Source organism: Pelophylax lessonae (assembly GCF_965119305.1).
Source record: "Pelophylax lessonae genome assembly, chromosome: 4".
NCBI classification, from domain to species: Eukaryota; Metazoa; Chordata; class Amphibia; order Anura; family Ranidae; genus Pelophylax; species Pelophylax lessonae.
In genome coordinates this window covers 236,325,816-236,342,757 of record NC_138771.1, presented here as the reverse complement: position 1 = coordinate 236,342,757, position 16,942 = coordinate 236,325,816, and the positions used below count along the sequence as shown (strand labels likewise).

The window sequence follows — 16,942 nt, the reverse complement described above, 5'->3', positions numbered from 1 at the left end:
CAAGACCTGATTGTAGGAAGGCCAGAATGTGAGGCACCGAGTAATCTTTAGGACTGAAGTGTTCACTCCAGGCAAAGAATGCTTTCCAGGTACAATAGTAGATTTTCCTGGAAGTGGCTTTTTTTGCAGGAATAATAGGCTCAAAATCCCCTTTATCTTTCATCAACAGCCATGCCATTAAAGCCAGAAACTGAGAAGCAGTATAAAAAGAGGGCCCTGAGACAGCAAATCTGGAAAGAGGACAGGGGTCATTTTCTAGAAGTCTGAATATGTTTGTGTACCAGATTCTTCTGGGTCAGTTTGGTGCAATGAGAATAACGGTTTACTCTCCAGCCATGGGGTTATAGAGGAGGTGCCCAGGGGTTGTGTCCTTAAAAGCTATGCCAGTGTCCCTCACTAAAGGTTTGAGCCTAAAATCTAGGGTCTATGAATACTATGCCTGTGTCCTGTAGTACACGATTTAGTGTTTTATATTTAATTTCATTGTTAGTGTGATTTAGGTAGGGTAAAATATGATTAAAATGCACAAAATTGTTTTTGGGCCCTACTATAAGTATAAAAAACAAATACAGTGCATCCAAGTATTCACAGCGCTTCACTTTTTACATATTTACTTATGTTACAGCCTTATTCCAAAATTAATTAAATTTGTTATTTTCCTTAAAATTGTACAAACAATACCCCATTATTACAACGTGAAAGAAGTTTGTTTGAAATCTTCGCAAATTTAATAAAAATAAAAAACAAAATAAATTCAATGCACATAAGTATTCATGGCCTTTGCTCAATACTTTGTTGAAGCACCTTTGGCACCAATTACAGCCTCAAGTATTTTGTGTATGTTGCTACAAACTTGGCCCACCTATGTTTGGGCAGTTTCTCCCATTCTTTATTGCAGAGCCTCTCAAGCTCCATCAGGTTGGATGGGGAGCATGAGTGCACAGCCATTTAAAGATCTCTCCCGAGATGTTCAATTGGGTTCCAGTCTGGGCTCTGGCTGGGCCACTCAAGGACATTCACAGAGTTGTCCCGTAGCCACTCCTTTGTTATCTTTGCTGTGTGCTTAGGATTGTTTTCCTGTTGGAAGGTGAACCTTTGCCCCAATCTGCAGTTCAGAGCGCTCTGGAGCAGGTTTTCATCAAGGATGTCTCTGTACATTGCTGCATTCATCTTTCTCTCAATCCTGACTAGTCTCCCAGTTCCTGCCACAGAAAAACATCCCTACAGCATGATGCTGCAACCACCATGCTTCACTGCAGGGATGGTATTTGCCAGGTGATGAGCGGTGCCTGGTTTCCTTCAGACATGGCGCTTGCCATTCTGGCAAAAGAGTTCAATCTTTGTTTCATCAGACCAGAGAATTTTTTTTCTCATGGTCTGAGAGTCCTTCAGGTGCCTTTTGGCAAACTCCAGGTGGGCTGTTATGAGCCTTTTACCGAGTAGTGGCTTCTGTCTGGCCACTCTTCCAAACAGGCCTGATTGGTGGAGTGCTGCAGAGATGGTTGTTCTTCTGGAAAGTTCTCTTCTCTCCACAGAGAAAAGCTGAAGCTCTGTCAGAGTAGCCATCTGGTTCTTGGTCACCGCCCTGACTAAGGTCCTTCCCCCTGATCACTCAGTTTGTCTAGGTGGCCCACTCTTGGAAAAGTCCTGGTAGTTCCAAACTTCTTCCATTTACGAATGATGGCGGCCACTGTGCTCATTGGGACCTTCAATGTTGCAGAAATGTTTCTGTACCCGTCCCCAGATCTGTGCCTCCATACAATCCTGTCTCGGAGGTCTACAGACAATGCCTTGGACTTCATGGCTTTTTTTGTGCTCTGACATGCACTGTTAACTGTGGGACCTTATATAGACAGGTGTGTGCCTTTCCCAAACATGTCCAATCAACTGAATTTACCACAGGTGGACACCAATCAAGTTGTAGAAACATCTTAAGGATGATTAGCAGAAACAGGATGCACCTGAACTCAGTTTGAAAGGGCAGGGCAAAGGCTGTCAATACTTATGTACATGTGATTTTTTTCATTTTTTATTTTTAATAAATTTGCAAAGATTTCACACAAACTTCTTTTACATTGTCCTTATGGGTTATTGTTTGTAAAAGTTTGAGGAAAATAATGAATTTAATCCTTTTTGGAATAAGGCTGTAACATAACGTGGAAAAAGTGAAGAACTGTAAATACTTTCCAGATGCATTGTACATATATGTGGTGGTATTTTTGCAATTGCTGGAAGAAAATATATTTTGTGTTGTTCTTTGGTGGTGGATTTTGGTAATGGAAAGAAATACACAGTTAAAGTTTAAAAAATAATATATTTTTTTACTAATTAGGGTCAGTTTTCCTGAAAAAAGAAAAAAATCATTGGATATCTATCACCGTTTACCACTAAATGATGTGTAATTCACCTAAATACACTAAGTATTTGAAAATATATGTACAGTTTTACTAACACATGCTCAAGTTGAAAAACATGTTTTAGGCTTTAAGATTTCTTTGAATCTTCCTCAATTAATTGGTTCTAAAGTCAACACTTGACCTCTCTTACCGATCCAGTGCTGCTGCAGCAATGCTCTCCTCTCCGTCTTCCAGATCAGCTGTTTCAACCCAGGAGAGTTGGATCAAGGAGCAGGAGCAAAGAGGCAACGGTCTCCTACATTGATAATCAGGATTACTATGCCTCTTGCCCGCGGCTAGCTGGTAAGCGAGCACTACCTCCTATTAACACTGTATTGATATGTCAACTGCTCATGCCGGCTTGTGTTGAGAAGTCTTGTGGGTAATTTTCATTGTACTCCTGTGGATTTGGAGCAGGAGCAAAGAGGCAACGGTCTCCTACATTGATAATCGGGATTACTATTGTCAGGTCACCTGTGGCCAGGTAGTGAACCCTATAGCAGACTGCTGCGGATGGACCGGAACGTGAACCCAAGATTCCCCAGGGCGCGGAGTCTAAGACCCAGCAGGTGTTCACCAGTGCCTCTAGTGGTGAGGATGGACTTCGCTGCAACTGGGCCCAGGTCGCGGCCCCTGGGGTCCCCCAGGTCACGCTCCGTAGGGAGTGAAGGGAAGCAGCCACTCAGGACACACAGAATGGTGATGGGTAAGCCGAGGTCGGGGTAACAGGCAGACAAGGGTAGTCAAGGTACAGGCCAAAGGTCAGGGTAACAGGCAAGCAGGAATAGTCAGAGGCAAGCCAAAGTCGGTACACAGAGGAGTAGTTACAAACACACGGCAAACAGGAAACATGAAACTAATACTGTTGAACAGCAAGGCAGGCCTGCAGTGCGCTGGTTAATATAGGCTTCCTGTGATGACCTGGGCGGGGCAGGAACAGGAAGTAGAGATGATAAAAGCAGCCAGAAGGAAGAGTCTGGCCCTTAATGCAGACATGAGGAACAGGTAAGCCACCAGACATTATTGCATATCCATGACAGTACCCTCCCTCTTATGAGGCCTCCCCCTTCCCCGCCCGGACCCGGGTTTAGAGGGAAACTTCAGATGAAATCTTTTTAATAGACGAGGTGCAAAGACCTCTGATGCAGGGACCCAAGATCTCTCCTCAGGACCAAAGCCTTTCCAATGAACAAGGTACTGAAGAATGCCTCTACAGAGTCGGGAATCCAGAACTTGACTGACCTCGTATTCCTGATTATCCTCAGAGACCGGTGCCATGGTAGGGAAAGGACGAGAAAACTTATTGAGGACTAAAGGCTTCAGAAGGGAAACATGGAAGGAATTAGCAATTCTGAGGCTTTTGGGGATCTGAAGTTTGAAACAAACCGGATTCAGTTTAGAAATTATGGTATATGGACCAATAAATCTTGGAGCAAACTTCAGGGAAGGCACTCGAAGCTTGATGTTCCTAGTGGAGAGCCAAACTTTGTCCCCTGGCTGAAGAGAAGGTGGTTTACGCCTGCGGCGGTCAGCAAAGCCTTTGAATTTGTCGGCAGCTGCCCGGAGGGAATCATGAACGTCACTCCAGATAGAATTGAAGGACTCCTGAGCTGAAGCCAATGCTGGGATATCCGAAGAACAGGCCATGGGAAGCGGAAGTTGAGGATGTATTCCATAAACTGCGAAGAAGGGTGTTTTCTGCGAACTGGTATTTACATGATTGTTATGGGAAAATTCCGACCACGGAAGTAGAGAGGACCAATCGTCATGATGAGCGGAGACTAAGGTGCGAAGAAAAATCTCTAACTCCTGATTAACCCTCTCCGTCTGCCCATTAGATTGAGGATGGTAAGAAGAGGAAAAATCCAAGGCAATATTGAGGGATTTGCAAAAGGCTCTCCAGAAACGAGACGTAAATTGAACACCCCTGTCGGAAACAATGTGAGAAGGAACCCCATGGAGGCGGAAAATTTCTCGAATAAAAATGGGAACCAAAGCAGGAGCAGAAGGAAGACCAGGAAGGGGAACAAAATGAGCCATCTTGGAAAACCGATCGACTATCACCCAAATGACTGTATTACCGTCCGACAGTGGGAGATCGGTGATAAAATCCATGGCAATATGAGCCCAGGGTTCCTTAGGAATGGGCAAAGGCATGAGGAGACCAGCAGGAGCTTGTGTGGAGGATTTAGACTGAGCACAGACATGACAAGCCTTGACATAGTCTTTGACCTCTGAGCGGAGGTTAGGCCATCAGTAGTGACGGCTGATGAGCAAGAAGGAGCGGAGAACCCCTGCGTGGCCTGGCACCTTGGAATCATGCCCCCAACGAAGAATCTTAGTTCTTAGCTCAGTGGGGACAAAGGTCTTACCAGGAGGAATCTTCGAGTCCAGGGTGGTAGAATGGGCAATAATGCATGACGTGGGGATGATCGGCTCAGGTTCAGGAGTGGACTCCTCGTCCAAAGTGTCAAAGGACCTAGAAAGTGCATCAGCCCGACCGTTACAGGAACCAGGTTTGTACGTAATCGTGAAATTAAAACGGGAAAAGAAAAGACTCCACCTGGCCTGTCTGGGATTTAAACGTTTAGCATTCTGTAGGTACTGTAAATTCTTGTGATCTGTGAAGATCGTTATGGGGTGAGGAGAACCTTCCAAAAGATGACGCCACTCCTCCAGCGCCAATTTGATTGCGAGAAGTTCCCGGTCACCGATAGCATAATTTCTCTCTGCCTGAGAATTTTTTTTGGAAAAGAACGCACATGGTTGACGTTTCTTCTCAAAGAGTTGAAGAAGAACAGCTCCCACCCCCACTGAAGAAGCGTCCACTTCAATAAAGAAAGCATCCCCAGGATTAGGTCTCCTCAAGAGAGGCCCGGAGACAAAGGCCTGTTTCAGATCATGAAAAGCAGCGACAGCTTCGGGGGGCCAGACTTTGGCATTAGCACCCTTCTTGGTCAAGGCGATAATAGGTGCAGCAATGGAAGAGTAATTCCTTATGAACTGCCTATAGTAATTGGTGAAGCCAAGAAAGTGCTGTGTGGCCTTAAGACTAGCAGGAAGGGGCCAGTTGGTAATGGCTAAGACCTTCCCAGGATCCATACGAAGGCCCAAACTTGAGACAAAGCATCCTAGAAATAGGACCTCAGAACATTCAAAGGAACATTTCTCCAGCTTGGCATAGAGATTATTCTCTCGAAGGCGCTGGAGTACAGTGCGGACATGGTTTCTATGGACATGCAGATTTTCCTAAAAGATCAGAATGTCATCCAGATAGATGACAACAAACTGGTACAGCAGGTCCCTGAAGATCTCATTGACAAAGTTTTGAAACACAGCTGGGGCATTACACAGCCCAAAAGGCATGACCAGGTATTCGTAGTGACCGTCCCGAGTGTTAAACGCAGTCTTCCATTCATCACCCTCTCGAATTCGAATTAGGTTGTACGCCCCTCTGAGATCCAACTTGGTGAAAATGGAGGCACCCTTCAACCTATCGAATAGTTCAGATATTAAGGGTAAGGGGTATCAGTTCTTAATAGTAACAGCGTTTAAGCCTCGATAATCGATGCAGGGTCTCAAGGTACCATCCTTCTTGGCGACAAAAAAGAACCCTGCTCCTGCAGGTGATGAGGATTTCCTGATGAAACCTTTCTCAAGATTCTCTGCGACATACTCAGACATGGCCTGGGTCTCTGGGATGGACAATGGGTAGGTACGACCCCTGGGCAGCGTTGCCCCGGGAACAAGGTCAATGGCACAGTCAAAAGACCTGTGGGGAGGAAGCACGTCAGCTGATTTCTTACAGAACACATCTCGGTAATCGCTGTATGCAGCGGGAAGGTCAGAAGATACAGATGTGGCGGCAACGGAAATTCTCTCCTTTGGGGTCACCTTGGAAAGACATGATGAGAAACATGAGGGGCCCCAAGCCAGGATCCGCCCAGAGGCCCAGTCCACATGGGGAGAGTGGAGCCGTAGCCAAGGAAGGCCCAACACAATGGGGTTAGAGATTTTGGGTAGGATAAGAAAGGATATCCACTCCTGGTGAAGAATCCCTACTGACATCCTAATGGGTAGCGTCTGGAAGCGAATAGGGCTCCCTGGGAGAACAGTGCCATCAATTGCCGAGACCACCAGCGGTGTAGAGAGGGGTGAAAGGGTGAGCTTCATAGAACAAGCAGTTCTCCAATCCATGAAGTTGCCGGCAGCCCCGGAATCCAGATATGCAAGGGTCGACTGAGGAGAAGTGCTTACGTGGAGGCACACTGGAAGAAGAATACGGGAAGGTGATGTTTCTGGGTCCAACATTCCACCTTCTAAATGTATTACCCGAGCGTCTCCCGGGCGAAGCGAACAGGAGACACGAAGGTGGCCCTTGCCTCCACAATAAAGGCATAAGCCCAAAGTTCTGCGTCTAGAACGTTCTTCGGGGGTAAGTCTGGTCCGGCCCAGCTGCATAGGTTCCTCAACAGGCAGAGGATGCTCCACGGGACGGAGTGAGGGGAGCTCAGACTGGCTAAGACCTAGGGAGTGTTGGCGTCTTTTTTCTATGGACCTCTCCTGAAAACGAATATCGATCTGGTTGCATAAAGAGATGACATCGTCCAGACCGACGGGGATGGTTCTTCCCGCTAATTCGTCCTTCACTCGGTCAGAGAGGCCATGCAAAAAGGTAGCGACCAGGGCCTCATTGTTCCAGCTCAATTCAGCTGAGAGGATACGGAACTGGAGAGCATATTGTCCCAGTGAACGGGATTCTTGGCGGAGACGTAAAAGAGCACTAGCCGCTGAAGAGGCCCGAGCCGGCTCCTCAAAGATGTTACTAAAGAGCTTCAAGAAGTCGGGCAGGTTGGAAACTACCGGATCATCCTTCTCCCATAGGGGGGCAGCCCAGACTAGAGCTTCGCCGGAAAGGAGGGAAATAATATAGGCTACCTTTGCCCGATCTGACAGGAAGTTTTGCGGCTGAAGCTCAAAATGGATGGTACATTGGCTAAGAAATCCCCTGCAGGCCTTGGAGTCTCCAGAAAAACGGATTGGAGGAGGTAGTTGCAGCGGATGCGAATCTGTGACTGGCGCGACAGGCCCAGCTACTGGTTGTTCTTGGGATTGCAGATTCGGGGTCCCCAACGAGGTCTGAAGCTGTTCAAAGCGGGAAGCCAGATCCTGTAGGAATCGCATCAACTGAGTCTGATCAGTTTCATGCGTCTCAAGTCTGTGAACTAAGCTCTGTAATGGATCATCTGGGGGGAGCGGCACGTCAGCCGGGTTCATGGCTGTTCAAACTGTCAGGTCACCTGTGGCCAGGTGACAACTGCACCCTGTTGGAGGCAGGGGCGCAGCGCAAGGTAGTGAACTCTATAGCAGACTGCTGCGGATGGACCGGAACGTGAACCCAAGATTCCCCAGGGCTCGGAGTCTAAGACCCAGCAGGTGTTCACCAGTGCCTCTAGTGGTGAGGATGGACTTCGCTGCAACTGGGCCCAGGTCGCGGCCCCTGGGGTCCCCCAGGTCACGCTCCATAGGGAGTGAAGGGAAGCAGCCACTCAGGACACACAGAATGGTGATGGGTAAGCCGAGGTCGGGGTAACAGGCAGACAAGGGTAGTCAAGGTACAGGCCAAAGGTCAGGGTAACAGGCAAGCAGGAATAGTCAGAGGCAAGAAGTCAGAAGTCGGTACACAGAGGAGTAGTTACAAGCACACGGCAAACAGGAAACTAATACTGTTGAACAGCAAGGCAGGCCTGCAGTGCGCTGGTTAATATAGGCTTCCTGTGATGACCTGGGCGGGGCAGGAACAGGAAGTAGAGATGATAAAAGCAGCCAGAAGGAAGAGTCTGGCCCTTAATGCAGACATGAGGAACAGGTAAGCCACCAGACATTATTGCATATCCATGACAACTATTAGGGATGATCGAACTTTTCAAAAGTTCGGTTCGACCAAAACACCCGAACTTCCAGAAAGTTCGGCCCGGATTTCAGAACCCCCTTGAAATCAATGGGACCCAAACTTCTGGAATCAAAAAACACCATTTTGAAGCCCTAAAACCCAATAAATGCCCCTAAAAAGTGACTTGGGTACTGGGTCATGCCCCAGGGACTATTAATCACACAGAAAAAAGTTCTTAAAAATTGTCATTTTTGATAGAGAGCCAATTATTGAAAAAATTTAAAAAAAAATTAGATTTCTTTGAATTTAGTGTCTGGGGGGTCTAAAAGATGTACCTGTGAAGTTTCAGCTCTGTAGCATGTCCAGAACCAGGAAAAAAAAGGTTGTTTGTATTAGAATTAATATAGAACAGGGATATGGCTCTGCTATTTTCACACCTTGCCGGTTTTGTAGCAGGCATAACATCAGAACTTCTGTGTAGGGGTATATATACACACACACTTATATGTATATATACAGCTACACATATATAGGTGTGAAAGTAGCAGAACACTATACTTGCGCTAATAAAATAATTAACAGGCATATGGCTCCGCTCCTATCACACCTATATAAGTGTATATATACATATAAGTGTGTGTGTATATATACTCCTATACAGAAGTTCAGATGTTTTGCCTGCCTCCAAAGACCCCAAAAAATGCCCAAAAAAACACCTGCACCAAAAAAAACGCCCAGGTGTGTTATTGCAGGCTTTTTTTGGGGGCATTTTTTGGGGGTTATTGGAGGTAGGCATAACATCAGAACTTCTGTGTAGGGGTATATATACACACACACTTATATGTATATATACACCTACACATATATATGTAGGGATGATCGAACGGTTTGGGTCGACCATCGGTTCGACCCGAACATTGGCTGTTCGAGGTTTGGCCGAATTCCGAACTTTTTGCTGAAAAAGTTCAGAATTCGGCAACCAGAACCAACCAAAATGCAATGGGACAGGAAATGGGCTTTAAAAGCCCGTGATTGGACCAGAACCATTAGTAAAAGCCAATTGAGGGGGTAGGAGAATGCTAGGAATGTGATTGGAGTGACTAGGGGGTCCAGAGGCCAATCAGTAGTGAATACGCCCCCCAGTATATAAGATAGCCCCGCCAAATTCCTAGCATTGTAATACAGGGATGTGGAAAAGAGTGGAAGCAGTTCTGTTACTTCTGCTCTCAAAGTGTCATTTAGCATTTATTAGTGTGAGTGAGGAAAGGGATATCTAGTGTAGTTAGGCTGCTATTTTCCACTATAGTTAGATTCAAAAATCTAGTTTCTGTAGGGAAAGTGTTAAGTGCCAGGGTGACCGTAGTGTAGTGTAGGGTGAACTGACTGCTATGGCAGGGTGACCAAACCCTTCCATGTCAGGGTGACTGCTATAGAGAAAAGATCGTTTAGCATAGTGTTCTGCTACTTTCACACCTATATATGTGCAGGTGTATATATACATACATGTGTGTGTATATATACCCCTATACAGAAGTTCAGATGTCATGCCTGACTCCAAACATGTCCTCAAAAAAGCCCTATAAACGCCTGCAGCAAAAAGCAGGCTGACCGGCAAGAAGCCATATCGCTGTTCTGTAAGTCACCTAAGAGAAACGATCTTTTCTCTATAGCGGTCACCCTGACATGGAAGGGTTTGGTCACCCTGCCATAGCAGTCAGGGTCAGTTCACCCTACCCTACACTACACTACACTACGGTCACCCTGGCACTTAACACTTTCCCTACAGAAACTAGATTTTTGAATCTAACTAAAGTAGAAAATAGCACTCTAACTACACTAGATATCCCTTTCCTCACACTAATAATTGCTAAATGACACTTTTGAAGCAGAAGTAACAGAACTGCTTCCACTCTCTTCCACGTCCCTGTATTACAATGCTAGGAATTTGGTGGGGCTATCTTATATACTGGGGGGCGTATTCATTAATGATTGGATTTTACTAATGGTTCTGGTCCAATCACGGGCTTTTAAAGCCCATTTCCTGTCCCATTACATTTTGGTTGGTTCTGGTTGCCGAATTACAAACTTTTTCAGCAAAAAGTTTGGAATTCGGCCAAATTTCGAACACCCAATGTTCGGGTCGAACCGATGGTCGACCCGAACCGTTCGATCATCCCTAACTACTATGCCTCTTGCCCGCGGCTAGCACCGTATTGATATTTCAACTGCTCATGCCCGCTTGTGTTGAGAAGTCTTGTGGATGATTTTCATTGTACTCCTGTGGATTTGGCAGAATTATCTCTTCAGTTCATATACACATGCAAATACAGGACCGCACTGCTTATTAACCCGTCATGTGGAGGGTTTTTTTTCTTAGAACCGCAATTTACTGCATGGGACTTATATTATGCAGCATCCATATGGTTGAACAATTCCACACTAGAGACCACTGTGTGTTTTTTCAGAATCTATATTGATAGATCTATTTTACATGATCAGTGATGTATGATCACACTGTTTACAGGATAGCACACTTCTTTTATATTTTTGTTTTCTTTTTCCCAAATTTCAGGAACTTTAGTGCATCAATCCCCATATTTTTGACCAGCACATCTTCACAATATAAATATATCCTACTGCAGTCAGTCAAACTCCTGTGAGGAGTTTTCAGGAGTGTGGTTTACCACTGTTGTTTGTGTCTATGGATGCACACAGCCCGACACAAGACCACACCCACAAAAGTGCCCCCATAACACACAGCTTAGTAAGGGGTACCCGGAAGAAGAAGGAGCAGACAGCAATGATGGGCAGCCACTTAAGAGGAGAAAGAGACTGTTCTGTGCAATATCACTGCACAGAGCTGGTAAGTATAACATCTTTTTTTTTTTTTTTTTTAATAAAAAAATAAATAAATGAAGCCTTATATATCACTTTATGTGATATTACCCTGATGTGATCTTTAGCCTTTCTATAAAACCAGTGCTGACCAGTGTTTATCCCAAGTACTTTAGTACATCTACTGTACCTAATCACTTCTTTCACTCCTGATTCACAGCTTTGACCTCAGACACTAGGTGTTATGCAAGGAAGAAAAACCATGCCCTACAATTACAATACTTTTTCATGGACATTTCTGAGAGACTTTCATAGATCATGTCATACAATAGATTTGTGAAGCTCAGAAATCCTGGGGGACATTTTTCAAAGCTTTCAAACTGCAAGCCAGGTGCAAAAAGTCAGAACTGAGTTTAACAGAAAAAGACATAGGTCACATGCACATGAAATACTTTTCTTCTAGTAAAATCTACACGGGCCTTTTTGATGTAAAATTGTAAAAGCACATTCAAGAACTGAAAACTAGTCATAGCTAGTAATGCTGTGATCAGGATATATAAACATACAGTACACATGCGTTTTTACATGATTTAGCACATCACGTTTAGGGAAACCCATTCATTTACGAAAGTTTACCTGGTTCCCAACTGGCCCATAGTCAAATGATGGCAGGGCAGGACCGCTCTAGAACTGGGTGGACGTCATATGATGTCCTCCCCAGATTGTGCCGTGCTGTGACACGATCAGTCATCCGCTGTGTCCCCCGGAGACATCCAATGACAGATCACTGTACGGGGCCGCTACTGGTACCACATGACAATTATACACAATGGATGGCTTCCATTCATTGTTTACTATTGTGTTTTTCACTGTGATGGGTTACAGTGATCACATGGTACAGACCGTGCCAATTACAGCCCATCTGTATCATGTGATTACCTGTGGCCAATCACAGCTAATCACAATGATACACACTGAATGAATCGATTTAATTCAGAAAAGAATAATTGCTTATAACATTGTTGTATCACTGCTATAAGCAATCATATTGTGTAAAAAAAATCCTAATCACCTCCCCAGAGTAGTACAGTGTTACCATGGTAACATTGTATTGCTCTGGTTACAGTATGTAAAGAAAGAAAAAATTGTGAAAAAAACACTTTTTTTTTTCATTTCCCCAAAAATTGTGACAAAAAAATTACAAATTTAAAAAACTCACCATGTCGCCTACTAAATACCTTGGACAGTCTACTTTCCAAAAAGGAGTCATTTGGGTGATATTTGTATTGTCCTGGTATTTAAGATAGGCCATCAGTACATCAGGATTGAGCAATTTTCAGATATACACTATATTATCAAAAGTATTGGGACGCCAGCCTTTACACGCGCATAAAAACTTTAATGGCATCCCAGTCTTAGTCCGTTAGGTTCAATATTGATTGGTTCTCCTTTTGCAGCTATAGCAGCTTCAACTCTTCTGGGTAGGCTGTCCACAAGTTTTAGGAATGCGCCTATGGGAAATGTTTGACCACTCTTCCAGAAGCGCATTTGTGAGATCAGGCACTGATGTGGGATGAGAAGGCCTGGCTCCCAATCTCTGCTTTAATTCATCCCAAAGGTCAGGACTCTATGTAGGCCAGTCAAGTTCCTCCACCCCAAACTCGCTCATACATGTCTTTATGGACCGTGTGTGTGCACTGGTGTTAGACACAAGAATTGGTGTTGGAACAGGAAGAACCCATCCCCAAACTGTTCACACAAAGTGGGGAGCATAAAATCGTCTATGTTAGTATGCTGACGCCTTAAGAGTTCCCTTCCCTGGAACTAAGGGGCCAAGCCCAACCCCTGAAAAACAACCCCACACCATAATCCCCCTCCATCAAATGGATTTGGACCAGTGCTCAAAGCAAGGTCCACAAAGACATAAATGAGCGAGTTTGATGTGGAGGAACTTGACTGGCCTGCACAGAGTCCTAACCTCAACCTGATAGAACATCTTCGGGATTAATTCGAGCAGAGACTGTGAGCCAGGCCTTCTCTCCAACATCAGTGCTGACCTCACAAATGCGCTTCTTGAATAATGGTCAAACATTCCCATAGACACACAACTAAATCTTGTGGACAGCCTTCCCAGAAAAGGTTGAAGCTGTTATAGCTGCAAAGGGTGTGCCAACTCAATATTGAACCCTACAGTTTAAAACATGGGACGCCGTTAAAGTTCATGTGCGTGTAAAGGCAGGCATCCCAATTCTTTTGGTAATATAGTATATATACACCATAGTTTGTGGACGCTAACTTTCCTAGAGACTAACTAATATACACTGATTTAGGTATTTTTTTTACCAATGAAATGCGTCAGATTGTGCCTAAATGTATTAAGAAAGATTATTTATTTGCAAAATGTTATAACAGAAATAAATACAAATGTGGGTTATTTTCCCCACATTTTCGCTCTTTTTTAAAATGTATTTAGCAAAAAATATAAAAAACCACTGGTGATTAAATAACACTAAAAGAAAGCTCTATTTGTGTGAACAAAATTATATAAATTTAATTTGGGTACAGTGTATTTAATATTCTTCATGCATTCTGCATTGTGTGCATAAATATGTGTTGGAGCTATTAAGCGTTTTCCTCATCAGGGGCTAATTAGAGCCTGTAAATAGTAGTCCTGATGTCAGGAATCTACAGCAGAGATGGGAAGATCTGCGTGGCTACACTTACAAACTGACACCAAAGCATACATATACACCCCTCACATTTTTGTAAATATTTTATTCTATCTTTTCATGTGACAACACTGAAGAAATTACACTTTGCTACAATGTAAGTACCTCTATAGGGTCCCGGTATTGCCTCAAGCTACCAGTAGTGACATTGATCCTAGCCAAATGCAAAACTAGTGAAAACAGTCAGAAAAGAGGATTAGGGGAAAAAACAGTCAGTGGCCTCCGCCTGTAAAACCATTCCTGTTTTGGATGTCATCTCATTATATATATATATATATATATATATATATATATATATATACATACAGTATCTCACAAAAGTGAGTACACCCCTAAGAGAAAATGTCCAAATTGGTCCCGCTAAAAATCGCAGATCGCCGCCATTACTAGTAAAAAAAAAAATAAATAAATAAAAATGACAAATCTTTCACCTGGTTTGTAGACGCTTATTGGGATTTTTTTTACCAAAAATATGTAGCAGAATACAAATTGGCATCAAAATAATGAAAACATTTATTTATTTTTTCTTTGGGGGGGGGGGGATTTTATATAGCAGAAAATGAAAAATATTGTTTTTTTTTTGTTTTTTTCAAAGCCGTCAATCTTTTTGTTTATAGTGCAAAAAATAAAAGATGCACAGGTGATCAAATACCACCAAAAGAAAGCTCTATTTGTGGGTAAAAAAAAGACATCAATTTTATTAGGGTACAGCATGGCTCGACCGTGCAATTGTCAGTTAAAAAAAGCAGTGTTGAATCGCAAAAAATGGCCTGGTCATTAACGGGGCAAAACCTTCTGGTCTAGAAGTGGCTAATGAAAAGTTAGACTCACCTGTAGTTGAATTCTTGTTTATTAGGATTTTGTTGTCTAAAATTTAGCTTTGCGCCTAAGACGTTCATTAGGGTGTATTCATTTTTTGCAACATGGTTTTGAATGAATGTTAGGAAAATTACTTTTTTTTTATGTGAAAATTAACAAACTTGGCTGTAATCAATGGCCCGCATTATTTGTGGGAGTATTTTGTAGTATAGTGTCCCATGGAAAATGTTGATTCTGAAAGGAAAGTAAAGGTTTTCTGACAAATCTGTTTGGGTGTACTCATTTATGCTGAGCACTGTATATACCATAGTTTGTGGACTCTAACTTTCCTAGAGACTAAATAATATACATTTATTTGGGTTATTTTTTAGCAAAGACATGCACTAGAATACATTTGGCCTAAATTAATTAAGAAATATTATTTACTTTGCAAAATGTTTTAACAGAAACAAAGAAAATTGTGGGTATATTTTTCAACTTTTCTGTCTTTTTTTATTTATTTAGCAAAAAATAAAAAACCCAGTTGTGATTAAATACCACCAAAAAAAACTCTATTTGTGTAAAACAAAATGATAAAAAAAATAAATAACTTGGGTACAGTGTATTTATTATTCTGCATGCATTCTGCATTGTGTGTATAAATATGAGCGAGAGCTATTAGGCCCCTTTCACACAGGCTATCTGATCCGATCCGCCTGTCAGTTTTTCAAGCGGACCTAATCGGATGCTCCATGCATCCCTATGGGGCAGCGGATGGTAGCGGAGACATCTCTGCTGATACCCGCTTCTCCCTATGCGTGAAATCCAGACGGATGGAAACCCTACTTTCCATCCATCTGGAGGATCGGATCGGATGAGATCGGATGAGAACGGACAGGCGGTTCGTTCTCATCCGATCTCCCCATAGAGGACAGTGGGGATCTGACAGCTCTGTCTCCACACACAGAGCGGAGACAGAGCTGTCATCCGCCTGCTCAGCAGGGATCGGCGGATCGATCTCCCACTGAGCAGAACGGGCTCCATGGGGCAGTGCACCCGTGTGAAAGAGGCCTTAGGCGTTTTACTCATCAGGAGCTAATCAGAGCCGGCTGTAAATAGTAGTCCTGATGTCAGGAATCTACAGTAGAGATGGGCAGATCTGCGTGACTACACTTAGAAACTGATACCAAACTACATACATATATATATATATATATATATATATATATATATATATATAGAGAGAGAGACTAAGTCTGCTTTAAATATTTTAAGCCATTTCAATAACTACATTTAACAAACATGCATTCTGCCCCAGCCTAACAAGCATGAAATTAGAAGAGGTAAATGTGAACTGTAATCACTGCATAAATAGGTGTATGACCTATTTAGCTTTTTCTCAAGAGTGGAAAAAAGCAACGCTAGAAACAACAAAAGTCACTATTCACTCACAGTGATATTTCTGCCATAGTGCTTTTAGCAAAAAACTATTTTTTTGTAGTTGTTGTTTCTGAATACATTTGAGTTCTGTGAAAATGTGTTTTCTGTGTTAGTTGAATGACTAAAGAAAATCTTAAACACTGAGCCACTTTACAAGTCTGCATGAATACATTCTGATACGTCACAAGATATAGCTAGAATTAAGATGATCCATGATGATGCACTAATTTGTCCTCCCAAGGCAAAAGAAGCTGAAAGCATTGTCAGGAAGAGTATTGGGATCTCTATGAAAGATAATAACTATCATAAATATTACACATTACTTTAGCATGCATTAACTTAAAGAGGAGTTCTGCCAACCAGGAAAAAATTAAAAGCCAGCAGCTACAAATACTGTAGCTGCTGACTTTAATATATTAGGAGGACACTTACCTGTCCAGGATTCCTGCGATGGCGGCACCCGAAGCCGATTTTCGGATCAGCTCTCAGGTGCTGCCACCGCCATTTAAGGTAAGGGAACCCGGCAGGAAAGCCAGTTCCCTACTGCGCATGCACGAAGAGCGCTGCGTTTTCTAATTGGCCCGGTGGCGGAGGAAGGAGGAGGGGCCCCGAACTTCTGAGGGACGGCGCCGCGACACTGTCTCCCGGAAGTGGGGAAGGGTATTTGTTAAAAACATGTAACCGTTCCCCCCTTCCCCCTGAAAGGTGCCAAATGTGGCACCGGAGGGGGGAGGAAGCAAATAAGCAGAAGTTCCACTTTAGGGTGGAACTCCGCTTCAATACGTAAAAATACGTCTTGCACAAGTTCCAATTTAAAGTTTATCTAAAGCAAAGAACAAATATTTAATATT

At 43.4% G+C, this 16,942-nt stretch overlaps 1 protein-coding gene across 2 annotated transcripts in view; it reads right to left on the bottom strand.

Moving 5' to 3' along the window:
* IMMP2L (inner mitochondrial membrane peptidase subunit 2) overlaps window positions 1-16,942 on the bottom strand; it is a gene marked incomplete at its 3' end in the record, with an annotated part of 1,518,208 nt that overhangs the window by 1,397,277 nt on the left and 103,989 nt on the right. The window contains exon 4 of one of the 2 annotated variants that reach the window (XM_082255170.1): window positions 16,231-16,375. The exons of the other annotated variant lie outside the window; for it this stretch is intronic. Within the exon in view, the coding sequence (XP_082111296.1) occupies window positions 16,315-16,375 (61 nt within the window). Of the gene's footprint in view, window positions 1-16,230; window positions 16,376-16,942 lie in introns of those variants that run through there. 2 annotated transcript variants of the gene reach the window in all.